The sequence below is a fragment of the Plasmodium yoelii genome (genome assembly GCF_900002385.2).
Source record: "Plasmodium yoelii strain 17X genome assembly, chromosome: 8".
Taxonomy (NCBI): Eukaryota; Apicomplexa; class Aconoidasida; order Haemosporida; family Plasmodiidae; genus Plasmodium; species Plasmodium yoelii.
In genome coordinates this window covers 1,469,398-1,491,145 of record NC_036180.2, presented here as the reverse complement: position 1 = coordinate 1,491,145, position 21,748 = coordinate 1,469,398, and the positions used below count along the sequence as shown (strand labels likewise).

At 22.9% G+C, this 21,748-nt stretch overlaps 7 protein-coding genes across 7 annotated transcripts; 5 read left to right on the top strand and 2 right to left on the bottom strand.

Moving 5' to 3' along the window:
• Positions 1-1,095: 1,095 nt before the first annotated feature.
• Positions 1,096-6,244, top strand: PY17X_0839700 (cytoadherence linked asexual protein 9; the record flags this gene model as incomplete). Its single annotated transcript, XM_022955842.1, has 9 exons — positions 1,096-1,870; positions 2,069-2,668; positions 2,831-2,884; positions 2,976-3,038; positions 3,189-3,314; positions 3,449-3,634; positions 3,756-3,914; positions 4,006-4,850; positions 4,922-6,244. 9 exons carry the CDS (start codon positions 1,096-1,098, stop codon positions 6,242-6,244), a joined length of 4,131 nt encoding a protein of 1,376 aa, XP_022812065.1.
• Positions 6,245-7,449: 1,205 nt separating this feature from the next.
• Positions 7,450-10,288, bottom strand: PY17X_0839600 (conserved Plasmodium protein, unknown function; the record flags this gene model as incomplete). Its single annotated transcript, XM_022955840.1, has 3 exons — positions 7,450-9,738; positions 9,898-10,106; positions 10,258-10,288. 3 exons carry the CDS (start codon positions 10,286-10,288, stop codon positions 7,450-7,452), a joined length of 2,529 nt encoding a protein of 842 aa, XP_022812064.1.
• Positions 10,289-11,324: 1,036 nt separating this feature from the next.
• On the bottom strand, positions 11,325-12,156 carry PY17X_0839500 (phosphatidylinositol N-acetylglucosaminyltransferase subunit P, putative; the record flags this gene model as incomplete). The annotated part of the gene is made up of 4 exons (XM_022955839.1): positions 11,325-11,440; positions 11,583-11,701; positions 11,797-11,866; positions 12,093-12,156. The coding sequence occupies 4 exons, from the start codon at positions 12,154-12,156 to the stop codon at positions 11,325-11,327; spliced, it is 369 nt and encodes a 122-aa protein (XP_022812063.1).
• Positions 12,157-13,044: 888 nt separating this feature from the next.
• PY17X_0839400 (vacuolar protein sorting-associated protein 33, putative) lies at positions 13,045-16,596 on the top strand (the record flags this gene model as incomplete). Its single annotated transcript, XM_723828.2, has 1 exon — positions 13,045-16,596. The coding sequence occupies one exon, from the start codon at positions 13,045-13,047 to the stop codon at positions 16,594-16,596; it is 3,552 nt and encodes a 1,183-aa protein (XP_728921.2).
• A 1,408-nt stretch (positions 16,597-18,004) lies between these two features.
• PY17X_0839300 (protein kish, putative) lies at positions 18,005-18,223 on the top strand (the record flags this gene model as incomplete). Its single annotated transcript, XM_022955838.1, has 1 exon — positions 18,005-18,223. One exon carries the CDS (start codon positions 18,005-18,007, stop codon positions 18,221-18,223), a length of 219 nt encoding a protein of 72 aa, XP_022812062.1.
• Positions 18,224-18,340: 117 nt separating this feature from the next.
• Positions 18,341-18,919, top strand: PY17X_0839200 (U2 small nuclear ribonucleoprotein B'', putative; the record flags this gene model as incomplete). Its single annotated transcript, XM_723827.2, has 1 exon — positions 18,341-18,919. The coding sequence occupies one exon, from the start codon at positions 18,341-18,343 to the stop codon at positions 18,917-18,919; it is 579 nt and encodes a 192-aa protein (XP_728920.2).
• A 725-nt stretch (positions 18,920-19,644) lies between these two features.
• On the top strand, positions 19,645-21,182 carry PY17X_0839100 (conserved Plasmodium protein, unknown function; the record flags this gene model as incomplete). The annotated part of the gene is made up of 2 exons (XM_022955837.1): positions 19,645-20,482; positions 20,629-21,182. The coding sequence occupies 2 exons, from the start codon at positions 19,645-19,647 to the stop codon at positions 21,180-21,182; spliced, it is 1,392 nt and encodes a 463-aa protein (XP_022812061.1).
• Positions 21,183-21,748: the final 566 nt, after the last annotated feature.

Below are 21,748 nucleotides of genomic sequence, written 5' to 3'. Positions count from 1 at the left end.
GAACTTTTGCATCGTTATATATTTCTTCATTTTTTTTGTCGAAAATGTTTAAAAAAAAAAAAAAAATGTATTATAAAATTTGATATATCATAATGTTTTGTGAAATATTATATATACACATATAATGTATACGGCTTATTTCATATAAAAGGGTATAATTTATATACAATTTCTTAAATCTTTTTTTTTCTTATTAGCAAACAATTAAATAAAAAAATAAAATATAGAGTAATGCATTTACCATATATATATAATATATATATATATTACATTTATTTTCAATTTATAAAAACATGCATACTAAAGATAATGCACATCTCTTTTTAATTTTTAATAAATAAGAGAATAATATATTACACATGTATTGTAAACTAATTAATATTTCTAGAGTGATAGTTCACTATTATTCTGTTTTTTTTTTTTTTTTCTTTTTATTGTTTACCTTTTATTTGTTATGCACATTAATATAATATATTTATTAGATCTAATTTCTTAAAACATAATATATATTATATATATCAAAAAATATAGTATTACAAAACAAGGAAAAAAGTATTATTTTATAAATATATATATATCAATAAAAAATATATAAACCTATATAATTCATTTTAAGTAATATTCCATATATTATCCATTTCACTATTCACACTATTTATGCATTGTTCATATTTATTTTTTATTAAACATAAATCATATATTTTTCTCTCTTTATATTCTTATTAATTTTATTTTAACAAATTATATATAAATTAACAGATTTATTTTATACACAAAATATACTATTCTTATTAAAACACCCATAATAATACATTTTTTTAATTCACACACAAAAAAAATTAATAACATTTTATACATTATACATGTGTATATAAAAAATAATTGTGAAAGTAAAAATTGTGAAAGTAAAAATTGTGAAAAAAAAATTGTGAAAAATAAGTTGTGAAAAATAAGTTGTGAAAAAAATATTCATATTCATATATATATATGAAATAAAGTGAATCACATAACGTGAAATGTAACGAAACAATATTTAAATAAGTTCTATTCATTACTCTTAAATAAAATATAAGAAAATGCCATAAATATTGTAAGATGATTTATTGGCTTGTTCAATCAATATTCTATATAGTAATACTATTTTTGAAAAATTCTTATTGTTTCTATATAGAGGAAAATATAAATGAATTAAAAAAAGTTATTAACAATGAATTGCTATATAACGAATTAAATAGATTACAAGACATGCTATTATATACAATAGAGCATGATGTGTTAAAGCTACCAATAAAAACAGATGATATAAAATATGAATATATTAATGATAATTATAATGAAATATCAATACATGATAACACATCTAATAAAAATGAATCTTATCTTACATTAAAACATAATGCCACAGTAGAAGATGTAATAAATTATGAACACATTTTAAAAGAACAAGTGGCTTTAAAATATGATCCTTCTATATCAGATAAAATTAAAAATAAAATTTTACTTATAAGAACATTAAAAATTGTTAAATTTATGTTGGTACCAATTGAAGAGTATAAAAAAAATAAAGATATAAAACAAGCCTTATACAAATTAAATAAATTTTTTATTTATGATCATAAAAAAAGTAAAAATTATGATCATTTTACTTCTAAATTAAAAACTGCAATTCGTGAAAATATGTTATATTCATCAAAATTTATTAAAATAAAAAATCAAATGTCTCAAAATGATGATATCAGTGAATATGATGTTGATTACAAAGATTTATTATTTTCATATCAGCCTAATGTTGAATATATGAAAAACCAAGATGCTCTATCTAATTATTATGGCATAGGTATATATAATCAAATCGGATCCCACTATATAGGTACTCTATAGATTTGTTACGCCACCTTATCACACCGCTTTGTTACCCCATTTTGTCACGCCATTTTGTCACGTCATTTTGTTACACCGTTTTGTCACGCCATTTTGTCACGCCATTTTGTCACGCCGTTTTATTACGTCTCTTTGTCACGCCGCTTTTTCATTGTCATCACCACCTTCGCTTCTTCTCGTTTCGCAGCGCTCGGCCATTTCATCACCCTCAAAATGGCATTTAAACATTTCAACAAGTATTTTGTAAATGGAGATTTAAAGTTTTATACATGGGGAATGATATTACAATTCACACCTGAAGATCGGTTTAAGGCTTTAGATTTAATATGTGATGATACATATCCCAAAAAAAATAAAATTAATAAAAAAAATACTATTATAAAAAGCAGAATAACAGGATCATCACAAGATTGTTCAGTATTAGAATTTCTTATACATCAATATAATATATATCAAATTGAATTATTCAAAAAAGCTAGCATTCTAAATTTGAATATGCAACTATTTTTAGATACAGATTCTTTAAAACAAAATTTTTTTAACTTTATGTGTAAAAAAAATAATGAATGTAATATATACAAAGGTCCACATTTTAAACAAGAAAATGATGATAAATATGATTTTATAGATAATAATCAAAAATTTAGTGATTATTTCATAGAAAATATTGAAAAAAATAATCCATATAGTGTATATACTAATTATTATTATTTTACAAAATATTATAATGAATTTAACCAAGATCAAGTTATTTATGTACATATTTTAAATTTAATTGGAATTTTATGTAAGACACAAATTTTATTCCATTTTTATACACACTTCAAAACAGTTTGTATATACATAACTATCCTTTTTTCAAATCTTTTATAATTTAAAAATGTACATATGTATATATGTATATGTATATGTATATGTTTTTTTTTTTTTTTTTTTTTTTTTTTTTTAGCTGGCAGTCCTAGTGCATTTGTTAGTTCCTTATATTTACCAGGATATTATAATGGTAAGCATAAATTGGCCAAAATAAAACGTCCAATTTGATTAAAAAAAATGTATATACTCAAATATACATAATATTTTACACATCTTTATAGCCATTCAGCTTTCTTATATCGAAAGCCAAGAAATAGCGGAACTTTATAATAACCTAGTAAAATGTAAGTCAAAAAAATTCACTTTTCAATGAAATAAATTATGAGTATTTGCCTTCAAAATTCTATTACGATTTATTCGATTTATTCGATTCATTACGATTTATTCGATTTATTCGATTCATTTGATTCATTACGATTCATTACTGTCTATAGGTTACAAAGTTTGCTATTCTAGAAGATCGAGCGCTTTAAAAAACAAAATAAAAAATATATTCACCGTTAGATATTATGATAGTTCCCAGTGCGGTATATGTGAAGGGACAATGTTCTACATAAATAGTAATAATATAACTGATCATAAAAATTACATCAAAAATTACATCAAAATGACAATAGATGCTTCCCCACTTTTACGCAAACATTCTCATTTTTTCACCACAATAATTATTTATTAATTTTTACCCACTTAACAGATCGAACTCAAGATACCACTCCTATGTTACAAAGATATTACAATTATGTAACCCAAATTTTAAATGTGAGCATTTTAAGCAATTTAACAGATAAAATGCACATTTACGAAAGTTATGATAACTTTTTAATGCACGATTTAAATTGGTTCACCTTTCTATTCTTATTTAGAATGACAACATATCAAGGTAAATTATTAAAAAATATTTTTTTCTTTAAATGATTAAAAAATGTTAATTCAAAAGAGAGACACAATTTTTCATTTTTTATCTCCACATCTATGTTTCATAATTTACATTCCCTTTTCAGATATACATAATAATACAATATCAAATGCCATGTTTCTAAATCTACATAATGAAACTAAGCCAAAACGAACTATGGTAACATTCCATTGGTATCCATCATATTTAAAAAAATTTATAATTCATTATATTCGAAAAAATAAGTCTATATCTTTGCTAAATGGTAAGTTTTAAAAATGGAAAAATAAATTTGCCTTTCCCTTCTTCTTTTTTCACACTTATCACACTTCTCTCACCCTTTTGCCCATTCACAGAATTAGAAAGTAAAGTGAAAAAAGAAACAATCGAAAAAATGAAAAACAGTATAAGATTTGTTATGCATATAAATTCAATACTACAACTAGACTTTTTTTATTACCTAAATGAAAAACCTCTCAAAAATAATCACCCATATGGATTAACTATGTTAATAGAAAATAAATTTAAAGATTGGTTTATGAATTATCTAACAGGGTTTACTATGGTTAATTATGATGATAATAAAGGGCGTTATAAATTACCTGAAAAACGTGAAAAGAGAGAATTTTTAGCATCAAAATTAAAAATGTGGACTATATATGTAAAAAAAATTATAACTGATGCATATGTTCAAAACTTTAATCAAAAACATGTTATAAATTTATATAAATATCATGATATATTCAATATAAATAACAAAATTATGGTAATGAGAGATTCATACGAACTTTATATCAAAAATTTTGATAAGGTATTTTTTACTGGTGATATTTTGATATACAATAAATTCTTTTCCTCTACACCCAAAATACAAATATTGAAAGATAGAGCACTTTATTATGTTCATGGTTTATGGGGGAATCAACTTAATTATTATAAATTTGGTGTTTTATATGCATATACTATAAATAAAAAACTTTTAAAAGAAATCGTAGAAGAATTACATACTATTTATGTTACGAATAAAAATGTTTTTAATGAAGTCTCTTTTATGCAAACTGTTCGACTATTGTTCAAAAAAATTCAACACAGTTTTTTTTCTCACCGTCGAAACGATGCCGTGGTAAGTCAGTTTCGCCTCGTTCGCTCATCCGTTTATTCGCTCGTCCGTTTATTCGCTCGTCCGTTTATTCGCTCGTCCGTTTATTCGCTTATTCACTTCGTTCATTTCATTCACTTCATTTTTTTTTCTTTCATTTTTCTGCCCCCCAGAGTATGAACAACATCTTCTTTTTCAACGTCCGAAACAACTACTCCAAACTGCCAAAAGAGGAAAGGTATCAAGAAATCCACGAATCATTGGCATCTCGTTTTTTCGAGAAAACGCTGTTCTCAATATTTCACATCATGTTTATTATTAAAATAAGCAAACATGTAGATAGACTTGACACGATATATGGAAAAGCAAATATGCTAAGAATAATCGTACATGAAGAACCCCATTTAAGATTAGAATATTTATATAATAGTAGTATGGTAGATAGTTTATTAAATGTTTTTTTTCCTTTATATATAAAAAAACCAACAGTACAACTAAAATATGGTAAAACATTTATTTTAGCTAACATGTTTAAATTAACATCGGAATTATTTGCTATTTATAATTTAAATAATTTAAGCATGTTATGTGAATATCAAGCTATAACAGGTGCTAATTATTATTCCTTCAAAAAATTAAATGATTTTATTGATAGAAAATTTGTACCTATCATTTTATTTGGCTATTATAAAAAATTAGCTAACGAAATTAACAATCCAGGTCAAAATAGATTTGTTGCACTTAGAGAACGGGCAGTAGATGATGGAGCAATTATGCTTACACTTCTTTATAAATCTCTATATATGGCTGGTAATATCTTATATCGAAATGGGGCTTTTTTTCCAAATCATTTACCAGAAGAATTACAAAAACAAATAGATTGGATACCACTTGATAAAATAGAAAATAAACCAAGTGCATTTTATTTTGATTTTCAAGCTTTATTTGCTACTGTTCATGGGGTTTGTTTAAAATCATTTATATATACATTAAGTGTATATTTTTGTTTCTTTGATTATAGTGTATTTTTATTCAGATTAACTACACGTATATTTGATAGATTCATAACTGTTATAGATACATATATAAATGCATATATTAGATCAATGTTTAATAGATGTACAATAGATGTTTTTTTAAAAGCTTTATCAAAAATTTATGATGAAACTAAAAAAGAAGGTTATTATAGAGAAATTATTGAATCTAGAATATATTCTAAAGATTATTGTAATAATGATACAGAATGTGAATTTCCACAAGCAAATACACAAATTATTGAACCTATTGATATTTCAGGAAGCCATTATGGAACATCATTTTTTTATAAAGATTATAATATAGATTTTGAAGAGTTGGATGAAAATGAGCTATTTTTAAATGATAAGAGTATTATAAATTATGAAAGCGATTTAAATTTTTATCAAAATGATATCGATTTCACTAATAAACCATTTAATCTATGTAGTACCAATGAACAACATAAGCCTGATGGATGATTTTCAAACAGTTCAAACAGTTCAAACGCTTCAAAAATTTAAAAAATTATTAATTATCATATTTTTCCGATCTCATTTTAAAATGATCCAAAGTATTTGTTTCTGTAGATGAAAAAAAATCAATAAGCATTTAACGTTTTTTTTTTTTTTTTTTTTCCATATTTTATTTAGTATATTTATTTAGTATATATATTTAGTATATTTATTTAGTATATTTATTTAGTATATATATTTAGTATATATATTTAGTATATATATTTAGTATATTCACATCTTCAATTCAATTATCATAAATTGTTGTAACATATTTATTAATGGAATAATAAGAGTATGGATATCAAAAATTAAAGAACGAATTATTTGCTTTATGTTTTATTTATAGACATTTATTTTTTTTTTTTCATCTGTTTATTATTTATGGCCTTGATTCTTTTCATGAAATTTATATATTTTTTTTAATTTATATATGTTTGTTTGAATAACCATTTTCAAGCTCATTTATATTTTTTTGTACTTTTTTACAACATCATAATGACTAACACACAATCTTAATGTTATGAAATATATACTATCTATATTTTTACCAAATTTATTTTTCCTTTTTATATTTTCATCATCCATCCAACTCAATTCACTTACGAAATGCTAGCACTAGCACTACCACTACCACTAACACCTTGCCAATTTAAAAATGCTACTTAATTTTATTAATTTTTAATCACAATTATATAGCATTGTGAGCTTTAATTGTTTAGTAATAAATATAAAAAATGAACTAAAATAAGATAAAATAAGCGAAATAAGCGAAATGAAATATATATTCACGAATAAAAATCGGTATTAAAAAGATGTAAAAATTTACTAAAATAAGTGGGGAATAAATAAAACAATAAATACCCATTTTGGCATGTATATAAAAAATGATGAATAGACATTGCATGTATATAAAAAATGATGAATAGACATTGCATGTATATAAAAAATGATGAATAAACATTGCATGTATATAAAAAACAATAGCCAATTTCGGCATATCTTTAAGAAAACATAGACAAAAATACTACACAAATTTAATATTGACATATTTTGTTTGTCATATAAATAAATTTTTAATTATTTTTTATACATGATGTAAACACATCATGAAATCTAACCCTTCACATTTGGAAGTTTTTTTCATTTTATTTATTTTCATCAAAATTAATTTAGTGGTCAAAATGCAAAATTCCAAAATCATCATCCTCATCATCATCATATAAATAAGAAAATTTTGATTCTTCTCGGACCCGTGAATTTAATGGTTCTTCACATTTTTCTTTAACTCTAGAAGTGTTATTATCATTATTTTCATTATAGCTTTCTGCTGTTGTTGAATTTGAACAAGATGCAATGGGTTCTGAATTATTTTTAGATTCAAAATATCCAAGAGATCCAGAATAGTCTTCATCACTATTATATTCAAAATTTGAAAGAGCATCAAAATATTCTGATTCATTACTTTCATTATCAGATTCATATGAATCTCTTTTATTATATAGTAAAGGTTGTAATTCAGAATCAGATCCAATATTATCGTTATCTAAATTCATAGAATCATATCTATTCATATTAACATTTCTTATATTATCACTATTTACATCTTCATCAAATAATCTATTTATTGGTCTTAAATTTCCAAAAGAATAATCTCCTAATGAACTTCTACTAAACATACTATCATTAAATGATGTCCCATTAATTGTTGTATCATTAAATATTAATCGACCCAAATTTATATTATCCATAGGCCCATCACCCAAATCAATTTCATCAAATATATCTTCACATGCCGCCACCTCATTCAGTATTTCTATATCATCATCATCATCATCAAATACTGGATTGTTTAACGACCCGCTATTTAATATTGTACTATTTAATGGTGTACTATTTAATGGTGTACTATTTAATGGTGCATTGGTTGACGACCCCCTATTTAACGATCCGCTATTTAATGGTGTACTATATAATGGTGTACTATATAATGGTGTACTATTTAATGGTGCATTATTTGATGGTGCATTATTTGATGGTGCATTATTTGATGGTGCATTATTTAAGGGGGTAAGATTTAATGCGGGTCGAGTTAAAGAAAAGGTACTTGGAGGAGTGTCGCCAAAAGTGAACTCTTGATTTGGTGGTTGTCTCAAATTCATACTGCTTCTATAATTTGTTTGGTAATTAGAAAAAGGATCTGCTTCTAAATTATCAGATTCATTTAATTCATCATTATCATAATCTAAAGAACTATCGAATGAAATCATGCCATCACCTCTAAATGAGACATAACTAGGTCTGGAATATGTAAATTCAAAATTTCCAAACTCATAATCATAATCATCATCATCATATCCATATGTATAATTAATACTTCCATAATTTCTAACATTAGAATTATTTTGATTAATTCTTGAACCCTCACCACCAATAGCATATTCTCTATCATTATAAAAAAATATATCACCATCATAATTTTCAGAAAAATTAAAAGATATATCTTCATTTGAATCTGTCTGAAGAGTAAATCTACCAGATCTATAAATATCACTAATAGGAATACGATTTGTATTTAAGTTTCTTCTTGCTTCTAGCATTTCATATTCTCGTTCATAATCATATTCATCTGAATCAACAGAACCCGTTATACTTCCTCCTCCATCTAATAAATATTTATCAGCAAATACTGCATTATCATAATCGTCATATTGGGTTCCTGTTAATGTTAAAGAACTTATTGGTGTTAATTCTATATCGTTATTTTCTGGTGAATGTGTATATTCAAAACGATCTGTTTCATGATTATAAGAATAATCACCATCCAAAATACGGCTTAATTCTGAGAACCCATTATCATTATTATTACTCTTTTGATTAATAGGTGTACTAGATCTAGAACCTCGTAAATTACTTTCACTTGGTTGATCATATATAGAATATGTATCTCCTTCTAATAAACGTATATACTCGGTTGCTGAATTAGATATTAATTCTGCTACTTCATCTTCTACATTTCTATTATAATTATAATTATATTCATTATCAGATATATTTATAGATACATTATCAGATGCATTTATAGATTCATTCTCAGATGCATTATCAGATACATTATCAGATACATTTTCAGATGCATTCTCAGGTACATTCTCAGCCGCATTCTCAACCGCATTCTCAACCGCATTCTCAGATACATTTTCACCTGCATTCTCAGATGCATTATCATCCTCTCTCTCATTTATATAATTAGATACATCAGAGGGGGCTGATTCATTATTGTTTTGAATTTCGGAAGTAATGCTCAAGCGTGTTGTTTCATTTCCATTATTTCGATTAATTCCTAACATACGAGTTTCAGATACATTTCTTGAATTAGTTTGACTCAAATTCATATGAACGAACATATTGTTATTCAAGAGTTGATTCACTAGACCACTGCTTTGCTGCCCCGTCAGTTGCTGTTTCGAAAGTTGAAAATGGAAAAATGGAAATGGAAATGGAAATGGAAGTGGAAAATGCAAAGTTCAAAGTGGAAAATGCAAGTTCAAAAACAGATGCAGATACAGATGCAGATACAGGTGCAGATACCGATGCAGAATCATCGAATTGCTACTTACATTTGCGACTAGCCCAGTTATCATTGAAATAATTAAGAGAGCGTTAGATCGACGGCCAGTTCTAGGGGGCGTTTCTCTCGTTGCGACAGCCTCAGAAGTTCTATTTTCAGAAACTTGATCATTTACATTTGGTTCAGTAGTACGTGATTCATTGTTATTAGATGTCGCTGAATCATCTAAAGGTTCATTTAAAGTAGAGTTTATTTCACCTATGAAATGAAAATGAAAATGAAAATGAAATTATAAATATAAAACGAAACAAATATAATAATATGTATACATAGATATATAAAGTTTTTTTTTCTAAACTATTTATATCACTATATTTAAAATTTTGAATGCTACTCAATAATATATTACCATATGTATTCCCATTTGAGTTTCTATCCATTTTTTTAATATGACACTTACTATATTTATTTTTTTCTATTTTTTTCTATATTATGTCTATAGATAATTAATTATAATTATTAAAAAAAGAAAAAAAAAATTAATACCTACATTTGGCTATATATATAAATATATACTATTAGATATATATTTTTTTTTTTTTGTTATTCCAATATGATTTGTATAAATATATTTAATTAAGATGGAGAGTATCTTAGTACTAAAAAAATATATATACTAAATTAATTTATATGAAATATTATGTTTTTTGTTTTTTGTTTTTTTTTTTATTATTTTTTATTCAATTATTTTTGTATGTGATCTCATTAATTTAGTTGCCGCAATATCTTTTCAAAAACGACGTTCTAATATATCAATTTTATTTTTTTTATTTTTTTATTTTTTTTTGATATTATTATAATAAAACTGATATTTTCTTTTATATATATTTTTAATATAATAATAATATAAACAATAATTCATCAAAATTATATTTTTAAATTAAAAAAAAAATGTTAAAAAAAATAATACTAATTATTCTATATTACTCATAAAATAAGTATATTCTATTTTTTTTTATTCTAAACTTATTAACTATATACATATAGCTACCGTTGCAAAAATACAAATTGTAAAGACATTCATATATGATATATGAAATATAATACCTTATTTAATAATTATGACCGAATTATATTAACCTAATTTAGTTATTTCGAGGTTTTAAGAAAAATATAATAATCAAAAAATTTCATATTTAATTTTAGCGATTCTACCCTTTTTTCAAATAGCCATTGTATTTGTTTTTCATTTTGTTTTTCATTTTGTTATTATTTTTGCTATTATTTTTGTTTTTCATTTTGTTATTATTTTCATTTTTATTTTGTTATTATTTTTATTTTTAAAAAATGCATGATCAGGGGCATAGCCAAAACATAATTTATATTTTCAGTCGTTTTATAATAAAACAAAAAAAAGGAAAAAAAAAAGGAAAAAAAAAAGGAAAAAAAAAAAGGAAAAAAAAAAAGGAAAAAAAACTAGTCGATATACAAAGATGTATCATATAACAGTTTGTTAATTTTCTCGATCTTTATATCATTCATATAATTTGTGGATTCTTTTGTAATTTGGGTTTGAAAAACTGAATATTCATCTAAAAAAAAAAAAAAAAAAAAAAAAAATATATATATAAATATATATATAAATATGTAACATTAAATATGTAATATGAAATGTGAAGTATTAGGAATCATGCCATATCCTTTGCTTCTTAATGCATTTGCGAAAACAAGTACCTTCTACCAGGTTAATTGAATTTGATGGTTCTGTTTTTAATAATGAATGTATAACCGTAAATAAAAAAATAAACTCTATAGTAAATAAAATAGAACAAGGGATAATAGCTGCCCAATACCTACAGAATTAACAAATATATCCAAAATAATACATGTACATATAAATAGCTACCTCACTATATATATTTATCATTCTATTTTTTTTTAAATTGACTTGGATGGAAATGGAAAATACGTTATCCTCAAAATATCATCAAACACATATGCCCATACTAGATATGATGCTACAAAAGTGTATAAAATGTATAAAATGCATAAAATGCATAAAATGTATAAATTATGTAAATTGTGTAAATTATGTAAAATGTATAAATTATATTAAGTTCACAAATATATAGACAACTTCTGAATAGCATCCATCTTGTTCTTTTTTCTCTCTCTTTTTTTTTCTCTCTTTTTTTTTCCTTTTTTTTTTTTTTTTTTTTTTTTTTTTTCCTTTTATTTATTAACCCCATAAAACCTGAATTAAACATAAAATAAAAAAGGCATATCCTTCCCAAATCGATTTCATCATATAAGAAAACCAACAATTTAAAACAATACCTAATGTTAATATTAATGATATTATATAAATATCTTGTATACCCTGATATTTATTTTTGTCATATATGTGTAAGAAATGTAAAATAACTTTGTAACTAAATTATTTTATTTATAACAGCATAAATTAATTTATTAAAAAAAAAATAAAACTTAAAATTGTGAATGAAAATAAGCATACATAAAATGTATACTAATGAACGGGAATTATATTAAATTGGGAAAAATAAAAATGCACAGTTTCGCCATTCATTTTGCTATTTTTTTTTTTTTTTTTTTTTTTTTTCCAACCTTTTGATCTTCCGCAATTAATAAGAATAAGCATGCTATTTATTTTTTCCACAAATTCGCAGTTTGTTGTGACATGTTTTACTTTCATTTTTTCTTTCTTTTTTATTTCCACATTTAATTAACTACCCCTAACATTAAACAATATTATACTAAATAAAATACTGTAAATTATAACTATTTTATAACAAGCTAATGCATTCCCCTCTATAAATCATCACACAATAATAATCACTGTTTTTATTAATACATACAACTCTATATTTATCATATTTTATTTGATAATTTCTCAGTAAAAATACAAATAAATGAAGTGTCCCTCTTTTCATAAGATTGATTACTAAAGAGAATCACCAATTTCTGTCATAATATATTATACTAAAAAATGAAGTTTTTTTTTTTTTTTTTTAAATAAAAAAATATACACATTCCTAAAAAAGAGGGGATTACAAACATACCATATATTATCAAAAGTTTGTGATCTGTATGTATGTATATATGTGTAGAAATAAATTAATATAAAATCAAGTTATCAAAAAAATCAAGTTATCAAAAAAATCACGTTATCAAAAAAATGAAGATTCTAGACGAATTAAGAGAGCAGGAAAGATTACAATTGCTATATATACTAAAAAAAAATAATGGAAAAAAAACTTTATTTTTTGAAAAGTCTCTTCATATTATTATTAATTTAATATTAACAGAACAAGATATAAAAAATGAAAAAATTGATAATGTTTTTTTTTATATGACAGATGAAATAAATACAATATCAGAGAAAGCAAATGTATCTAACAATATTATATTTTTTTTACGTCCATATTTTTATGAAATAGAACAAATATTTAAAATTATTGAAAATATAGAAAAAATTAAAACAGACAATAAAAATTATATATTTATTTTTATTCCTTATATGACATATATGTGTGAACAAGAAATATATAAATATAATGTTTTAGAACTTACAATTAAGGTTATTATTTATCCTTTATATTTTTTTCCTTTATATAATGATGTATTTAGTTTAGAAATAAAAAATATCTTTAAAGATTATTATGTAGATAATGATTTTAGTAACCTTATTTTTTGTTCATATGCTTTAATGTTTCTTCAATATATATTCAATGGTGTCTTTAGAAATATTAAATCTCTAGGTCATGTTTCACATTTTATTTCTGAACAGTTAATGCAATTAAGAAAAGAAATTGTTGCTAATAATTTTAACATACAAACTCCAAATGATTCACAAGATAATTTATTTCACATTTTAAATAATATTCAAAGTTTACAAGATTTAACAAATTTCAAAAATCCCAAAGAACCTTCTGTTGTACCTATCAAATATGCTTTACATAAATTTTTTCTATCCGAAAATATAAAAAAAAAAAAAAAAAAAAAAAAAAAAAACCCTCATACCAACCATAATAACTACATATATCATGACCACAATGAACAAATTAACATTAAAAAATATGAAACACCAAAAAATTATTCATATGATGAAGATGGAAATTCAATTTTACATAGTAATGAGTCACCTAGTGACCATACCAGCACAGATACGGATAATCATAACCATAGCCATAACCATAACCATAATCAAAATCAAAATCAAAACCTTAGTCTTACATCTAATTTAGAAAATTCAGAACCCATTAAATGTATCGAACGAAATGAGCTTAGTTCAAGTACCTCCACATACAAACGAGAACATATAGAAAACGATCATTTTTCAAATACCCATGAAATAACAAACCAATATAATAATCGTTCAAAAATAGAAAATCAAAAAAAAAATAATAATGAACAAATTAATGATGATGTTGGTAAAATTAAGAAAAGTGAAACTCCATTAAATGATTCTAATAAAGACATAGAAAAAGATACAAAACAATCTGACAACTTCAAAGAACCAAATAAAATAACAAATTCTACTAAAATTATTGATACTAATATAAATGGTTATTCTAATTATATAAATAATAATTATGATTATGATTATGATCATGTTAATAAATATAATTCACAAAAAATTTTGAATTTTGAAACGGATGAAAATAGTGTTAATTCAGATGATGCACATAAAGAACCTGATAAAATAAATTCAGAAAATTATAAAAATAATGAAAATAAAAGAGAAATTATAGATACTTATCAACAAAAATATAAAATTATGAATAAAGAAGAACACATAAATAGTAATGATAACCATACTACTAATCAAAATAATATTGATGCAGATAAAATTAATCACATCTTTTCAGACGAATCTGATTTTAATATTAGTGAACCCGATTTTGGAGAAGACGAAAAAAATAATTCTAATAAATTACTTTCAAATAATTTAAGAAGCAGTCACAATCGCCCTGTAAAAAAAGAAGCGAACAAAGAAGCGAACAAAGAAGCGAACAAAGAAGCGAATTCACGCGATAAAGATAAAACAAATGAACACTATAATTCAGACAATGATGAAGATAAAAAAATTCGAAAAAAAAACAAAATAAGCAAAATAAATAAAAAAACTAAAAAAAATAAAAAAATTGCTTATGGAACGGGTATACCTAATTTCATGACCGAGTTCGATAACACTAAATTTCTTATGAAAAAAAAAGATAAAGAAGAAGCCGAAAAACAAGAAAAAAAAGAAAAAAATTATTTATTAGAAAAACTTGGAATCAATCATTTTCTATTCTTATTAAATACATGTACAAAAATAGATTCATGTATAATTATTGATCGAAGAATTGACATGGTGACACCCTTTTGCACCCCTTTCACATATGAAGGTTTAATTGATCATATATTTTGTATTGAAAATCTACAAATAGAAATACCAAGATATATTATATTTAACACCGGAACAAACAAAATAGAAGCAGAAAATTCAAAAACCACAACTCAAAAAGGATATGCATCTAACGATTTAAATAATAAAAAAATTAGAGTCAAATTAAACAGTTCAATAGATGTATTATATAATGATATAAAAAATTTAAACCAAAATGAAGTAGGCATATTTCTACACAAAAAAGCTAGTGATATACAACAAACTTATAAAGAAAAAGATTCATTAAAAGATATAAGCCAAATAAATAAATTTATGATCAAATTTAAAGAAAAACATTATGAACATAATTCTTTATCTAGACATGTAAATATTGCATCATATATTTTAAACGAAATAAAAACAGAGCACACTTTTAATAAATTAAAATTAGAAGATGAAATTATACAATTAAATACAAATACAAATAAAAATATATTATCAAGTATAATTAAAAAAATACAAACATTAATATATACTGGTGAAAATATATACGAAATCTATAGATTAGCATCTCTATTCTCTTCGATAACTAATGGGTTTAATGATACTTACATGAACGAATTAAAAAAAGATATTATTGAACAATATGGTATAAATGAATTAACTCGATTAAATAAGTTACATATTTCTAATATTTTAAAATATCAACCTAAACAAAAATTTATATGGAACAATTTAAAGAACCATTTTAATCTTCTATCGAATGATGAAAATGATATATCGTATGTGTGTAATGGTTATGCTCCTTTATCAACTAGATTAATTGAATACATTGGTTTTTTTAAAAATAATATGCAAGTATTTCCAGAAGTTTTTAGTCTTATAAATGGTCCAACCTTTGATATAATACAAAATGCTGTAGGATATGAACATGTTCAGGTAAATAACAATGAAGACCTCGATGAATCTAGCTATAAAACCCTTGAAAGTTCTACTGAAACATATAGCCAATCATTTAGCGACAACACTAGTAATATTGATAATGACAACAATCCACAAACTCATAATAATATTGATCATCATAATAATATTGATCATAATAGTAGTGTTGAAGTTAGTATGGCTAGTCATAGTAGTGACAAAGATAGTATACAAAGTAATACTAGTGAACAAACTCATGATATTAATTCCAAAAAACATAAAAAATATGTTATTCTTTTTTATGTTGGTGGTATTACATATGCCGAAATTGCATCCATTAGGAAATTAAATCAGACCAACGAAAATTATCATTATTTAATTTTTACAACTGAAATTATTAGTTCAAAAAGGATATTCGATTCAATGGGTACTTAGTTTGATGAAAAAATAAACAAATTATTATTCTCCATAAAAAAAAATATTTTTATATCCCCATTTAATTGTGAAAACAACTACAATTTATTCACAAAATTGATATATATTTAATAATTAAAAAAAAATGACAAGTATAATATTTTCATTTTTTTTTTTTATTAATTACTAGCTACCAAATTCATAAATATGTTTAAATCACCATATTATTTTAAACATGTTAATAAAATTTTTCATAACTTTATGCAAATATTCTGACATGTTCATAAAATATTTTCAATTGGTCATATTTTTTTATTGAAATTTGTTACACACTTAGCTTTATTAATTTAGTTTTTGAAAAAAAATATGAAACATACCTAGTGGAATGTTTCACAAATAAACCTTACATTTGCTAATTTTTATCGTCCATTTTTATTATTATGATCATAATTCATATATTTTTTTTTTGTCTGTTTTTCCCACACAATTCACAATTAATATAACATTTTTATATTTAACTTTTGTAAATGCATTGCCTTATCTTAAATAAAGCATAATAAATTCTTTTTAAATAATTAAAAATGTAAAACTGTTTATTTAAAACAGAATGATTGCTATTTTATACTCAATATAATCCAAGGAAATTGTAATATATCTACGCATATTTGCATGATGAAAAATATGCAATATTTTACGAAAAATTTATAAGCGTCTTTGTTTATTTCACATTTTTTACTTTAAATTATAATTAATTTACAACACATTTTTCCAATCTACAAATTTTCAGATAAATGAATTTTTTATCTTAGCCTCCCCTATACCCTGGAAAAATAAATATGTAATGTAGATATTCATAAAAATGCACAATTGGCAAATAATATAGTAATAATAGTACAAAATGAAATACAATTGTAATAGTATTTTATAAAATAATACTTTTTTACAACAAATTACCTTAGCTATTTTTTATACGTATGTACATGCATATTGAAACCGATTTTATATACTTTTATTTAGAGGGATCCGGGTTTTATCACGTTTTACAGTATTTTTTTCCCCAAATGGGTAAATTTATATACATACATATATAATACATACAATATAATACATACATATATATGTATATTTTTTTTAATAAAATAATAAATATTCAAATAAATGTTCGAATAAATGTTCAAATAAATGTTCGAATAATGTTCAAATAAATGTTCAAATAAATATTCTGATAATTTTTTTATTTTTATAAATATATATATCGTAAAGCTGATATATAATGAATAAATTGAATTTTCATCGCTTTCAAAAATATTTATTTTTGAGGTAAAAAAAGAAAAGAGCACAAGAAGAGCAACAAACAAGCGAAACACTAATAACTGATAAAACAAGAAAAATAATAATATATAAAAAATACAAAATAAAAGAAGGAAGAATGTCAGCATTATTTAATTTAAATTCTATGGTAACTGTCATAATATTATGTATATGTACATGTACTTACTTAAAGCCAAGATTCCCAAACGTGTTTGACAATAAAAAAAACGGTTTTTTGGGTACATTAGGAAAGTTTGCAATTATAGGAGATCGTTTATCAATATATGTATCAATCTCCTGTATTATATTAGCATTTTTTAACTTATTTGTACGTTAAAATTGAGAAACGGGGACATGCTATGATCATATATACATGTACAAGCAATATATGAATGCTTGTAAATTTATAATTCCTTAACCTTTTTATTATTATATTAATATTTCCTTCAAGAAAATGGACAATTTTGATATACCCCCCAACCAAACCTTATATGTAAATAATTTAGAAGATAAAATAAATGTAAATGATTTGAAATATTTACTATATGAATTTTTTTGTCCATATGGAAATGTATTGGATGTAGTTATAAAAAAATCTAATAAATTAAGAGGACAAGCATTTGTTATTTTTAGCAATATAGCATCATCAACATTAGCTTATAAAAATTTAAAAGGAAAACCCTTTTTGAATAAAAATATAAATATTAATTATGCAAAAACTAAATCAAAAATAATTGAAAAATTGGATGGAACATATAACCCAATTAAAAATTATAAATCAGCTAATAATTATGAAAATAAAATAAATCAATTTACCTTATTTGTTCAGAATTTACCTGATGAAATTAATAAAAATGCTCTAGAAATTTTATTTAACCAATATCCTGGATTTTCTGAAGTTAGATATATACCAGGAAGAAATGTAGCTTTTATTGATTTTAACTCTTATCAAAATGGTGAAGTTGCTATGAATGGTTTGCAAAGTTTTAAAATTACACCAGACCATCCTATGAAAATATCATGGTCAAATTAATTTTTTTTTTTTTTTTTTTTTTTTTTTAAAGTTGTACAGAAAAAACACACACATAAAATATGTATCTTTATATGTGTGTACTGACTTAGTATGCATGAACATATAATAACCTGTCCAATTCATATATATTTAGCTACCTTTTTAATATGTATAAATTATTCATATTTATTTGTCTATATATGTAAAAATGCACACACAAATAAACAAAATCTACATTAATTTATATATCTATATATTTATTTTTAGTTAAAAATTTACAAACTTTTGTAATTTTTTCTATATTTTTTAAGTCATTTAAATTGAGTTACATATTTTTTAAATTAATCCAATCAAAAAAGATATATAAATATATGAACAAAAAATAAAAACACGAAATAAATAGGAACCAAACAATTTTCATTCTTTTTAATATTTTTCTCATTTTTATTTTTTCTTACTTTCATTCTTTTTAATATTTTTCTCATTTTTATTTTTTCTTACTTTCAACTTTTTTCTTAATACTTTATATAGACAAAAAGAAATCCATTTAATACTATATTACATAATGACAAAAATAAAAATTTTCTGAACGTACATATTAAATTGTCCATTACATACTAATGTTAATAAATTTTACAAAATTTTATTTGTCTCTTAAATTAGTTAGGAAATATAAAGTAGTGATCAAAATATAGACAAACAAATAAATAAAACAACCATCTTTATATATATATAATAATTTATCGATGGAAAATAAAAATAATATTAATTTTATTCCTTCAAGTAATAAAGAAATTACAAACTCGTTAGATATTTCTCTTCCAAATCTTATCTTATCGAAGATCTCAAAATATGCTAAACAAATAAACTGCTATACAAATAATTCAATTTTTGGGATAAATGAAAATAACAAAATTAATAGCAATTATTTTTCATGTCGTCCCAAAAATTATTATTCTCTCATCAAAATAAAATCAAATATTTCTTATTCCTTTAAAAATGTGTGTAACCAAAATTGTTGCAAAAAAAAATATGATAATATTTATAATTTAATAAAAACTAAATCAATAAAATCGAAATTGTTCAAATTAGACAGAAACAAAATTAATTATTTTAAGAAAAAAAGAGAAAAAGAGAAAAATATCTTTTATAAAAAAAAAAAATTTTATTTTAACAAAAAACACCAAAAAAATAGTAGGAATTATAATTATTTATCTTGTATCCATTTAAAAAAAAAAAGTGATGTAGAATATTATTTTCCTTCAGAAAGCCAAAATGATTATATGATTTATGACAAAAATGACAAACGTGATAAAATAAAATACACTAACCATTTCCAACTATTTGAATATAATAAATCTGAAGAAATAGATAAACAAAAGTATATAAATTCTATATCACGTTCAATTAAAAAACAAAAAAAAAAAATGTATTTATTAGAAAAGAATGCATGCCGAATTTTAGATATCATAGAACTTTTATTATATAAAAGAATGGATGAAATATTTACTTTAAAACAAAATATGTCGAATCATGATAAATATAAAGAAATCTGTCCAGACATTTTTTATTTTGACAACAATGGTAACTCTTTTCTCACACCACGTATTCATGTAAATAATATAAATGTATATATAATATGTATATATAATGTGTATATATAATATATTTTTTTTTTTTTTTTTTTTTTTTTTACAAAATGTTATATACATTTACTTCTCTTTAATTAGATGACCTTATTGAAACGATGGATAAAAAGTTGAAATTTTTGCCAAAGATTCCAGTTATTAAAAATTTGGTACCTTATTTTGGTCCTTCTCCTGAAAATATTTTTGGGAAATATTATTCCTTATATAAATATAATTATAAAATAATTGACATAAGATTAAAAATATATAAAATTCCTAATTTATTCAACCCGTTTACGTTTTGTAATCACATTAGATTCAATACTTGTGATCAGAATAGACAGAATTGTAAAATTAATTTACAAAAATATTATTATTTTTTCACCCATACTAATTTTCGAAAAGCGTGCAAAATAAAATCAGAAAAATTGGCCACGTCAGAAAAATTGGCCAAATCGACCAAATTAGCAAAACCCAATTCTAAAACGTCCTTTTTAAATTTGATCCCAAATTCAAACAAAAGTATAATTCCAAATAGCCAAATTGATTTCATTAGAATAGATAAAATACCACCCGATTTAATACAAATTTTGAATTATAAAATTTTAGAATTATCAAAAAAAAGAGAATCAACAATACATCTAAGTGCATCATAAAATAAATACCCATGATGTCTTATATTCTCAACTTATTTTTATGATTATTATAATTTCACAATTTTGATTCAATCAAACATAAACTAATATCAAACATCGAAACCATATTTGACTCATTATTTTTTCTTATTAATTTTGTTTTAATTTGTATTATTTTTAAGGTGGAAATGCATTTATGACATCTATACATATCCATGCATATGATGAAACGAAACGAAACGAAGTGAAGTGAAATAAAACGAAGTGAAATAAAATATGATGAAGTAAAATGATGAAGTGAAATAAAATGATGAAATGAAACGAAGTGAAATAAAATATGATGTAGTGAAAATGATGTAGTGAAAATGATGTAGTGAAAATGATGAAATAATATGATGTAGTGAAAATGATGAAGTGAAAATGATGTAGTGAAAATGATGAAGTGAAATGACGAAATGGACAAATAAATTAGAAAGGAAAAACATAACAAAATAATATGCACTTATAAATACACAACATCCTTCTATTGGTTCATTTTTTTTCATCTTTTTTTCACATGACGAAAACATAAAATAATTATTTTTCAT